The 1,947-nt window shown below is 52.4% G+C and overlaps 1 protein-coding gene across 1 annotated transcript; it reads left to right on the forward strand.

Moving 5' to 3' along the window:
• The first annotated feature begins 511 nt into the window (after positions 1-511).
• Positions 512-1,650, forward strand: LOC105255519. Its single transcript, XM_011264833.2, has 2 exons — positions 512-1,304; positions 1,388-1,650. The coding sequence occupies exons 1-2, from the start codon at positions 512-514 to the stop codon at positions 1,648-1,650; spliced, it is 1,056 nt and encodes a 351-aa protein (XP_011263135.2).
• Positions 1,651-1,947: the final 297 nt, after the last annotated feature.

Consider the following 1,947-nt stretch of genomic DNA (forward strand, 5'->3'; position numbering starts at 1 on the left):
TCTCCTCTGCCTCCATCTCCGATCAACTGGACATCACAGGAGACGCAGACCACCGCAGTCAGCCGGACACACAGGAGGAGTCCAGCAGTGACTCCAGGAGTGACGCAGCCGCCGAAATCAACGGCGGACTAGGAGACCCAGTCCGACTCCGACTAGGAGGCGTCCACGAGCACGGCGGCCACGCAGACTGAGCCACCGAAGCGCCGAAAACCGGATGTGGACGTCAACAATAACGACGACAGCTCCTGGGGAACGCTCCTTTACACTAAGGCGACTCCGCGGATTTCGTACCGGGAACGCGTGCATACAAACGGCCCTTTTCAGGGCCCTGTAAATAAACGTGTAAAATAAACTGTACATAGATATCCATACTGCGAGTAATTGATTCAAGCGCAAACCTCGTCACCATTTTGCGGCCAGTAGTCAATACTCTTCCGACTAAGATCGAACGAACACGCAACCATACGACGCCATAAGTTGGTGACCCACCGACATAGGAAGAGGTACGACCATGCCGAAGAAGGAGAGTACTATCATAGTGGAAGACGACGAGACCGTCAATAGAGTCGCAGTGCGCACCCCACCTTTCTGGCCAGAAGATCCGGAACTTTGGTTTGCACAGCTGGAAGGGCAGTTCACACTAGGCGCCATCACCGACGATGACGTCAGATATGGCTACGTTTTGTCAAAATTAGAGCCACGGCAAGCGAGGGAAATCAAAGACGTAATCACCAATCTCCCCAGCAACAAATATTCAGCTATAAAGCACGCGCTGATTCAACGACTGACAGATTCGCAAGAGCAGCGGATCAGGCAGCTTCTGGAAAAAGAGGAGCTTGGAGATAGAAAGCCTTCGCAGTTTCTCCGACACCTATCAACGCTGGCAGGAACGACAGTCTCCGACGACTTATTATGGACACTCTGTCTAGGACGTCTTCCGCCGCAGACCCAGGCAATCCTCGCAACGAGAAAAGGCGACAAGCTGCAAGACGTGGCAGAACAGGCAGACCACATCCATGAGATCGACAGTAGAGCTCTCGTTCTTGCCACAGATCATAGGCCAGCAGCAGCAGCAGCAGCAACCAGCAGCCAGAATACACTGACTACGCAGATGGAAGCGCTCACCCTGCAGGTGGCAACTCTCACCGAACGGCTTACAAACATGGCCAAAGAGCTGCGGAGAGGACGCAGCCGAGCACGAAGTCGGTCACGAGGCAAACCTCGCAGTAGAACACCAGCCAAAGAGGGACTTTGTTACTATCATCGACGATTCGGCGCAGAAGCTCACCGATGTGCTCAGCCATGTACATTCCAGACAAACGAGTAGGGCACTCATTGTTAGCGGCCAATGACAAAAGCCCGACACATTGCCGCTTATACGTGACAGACCGGAACACAAGGACAAAGTACTTGGTGGACACCGGCTCAGACGTCAGCGTCTATCCACAAACAACAGTAAACGGCAAGAGACGACCAGAGGCGTACGAACTCTTCGCGGCGAACGGCACACCTATCATCACATACGGCTTCATCACTATCAAGCCTGATTTTAATTTAAGGAGAGCGTTCCCGGAGATTCGTAGTAGCAGACGTGGGACAGCCAATAATCGGAGCACTTCCTGGCACATTACGATCTCCTTCCGGACATGAAAAGGGGAAAACTCATAGATGGCAAGACAAGCCTAGCAACTACAGGCACTAGATGCTACAATTCGATCTTGTCAATCAAAACAACGACGGAAAAAAGCGAATTCCACGCACTATTGGCGAAGTTTCCGGACATCACCAAATCATCCAGAACAAAGGAGGTGACGGCACACGGAACACAACATCATATTCAGACAACAGCAGGCCCACCAAAAGCCAGCAGGCCACGAAGGCTTGCGCCAGATAAACTACGCGCGGCCAAGATAGAATTCGACTTACTCCTGCAAGAAGGCATCATCC

This window comes from Camponotus floridanus, unplaced genomic scaffold (genome assembly GCF_003227725.1).
Source record: "Camponotus floridanus strain SB8 unplaced genomic scaffold, Cflo_v7.5 scaffold192, whole genome shotgun sequence".
NCBI lineage: Eukaryota > Metazoa > Arthropoda > Insecta > Hymenoptera > Formicidae > Camponotus > Camponotus floridanus.

What these genes read in the sequence shown, in the direction of transcription:
- LOC105255519 (XM_011264833.2), top strand. Translation starts at nt 512, where the DNA reads ATGCCGAAGAAGGAGAGTACTATCATAGTGGAAGACGACGAGACCGTC. An exon ending in TCACCGATGTGCTCAGCCAT is followed by an intron (nt 1,305 to 1,387) that starts GTACATTCCAGA and finishes TATACGTGACAG; the next exon opens with ACCGGAACACAAGGACAAAG.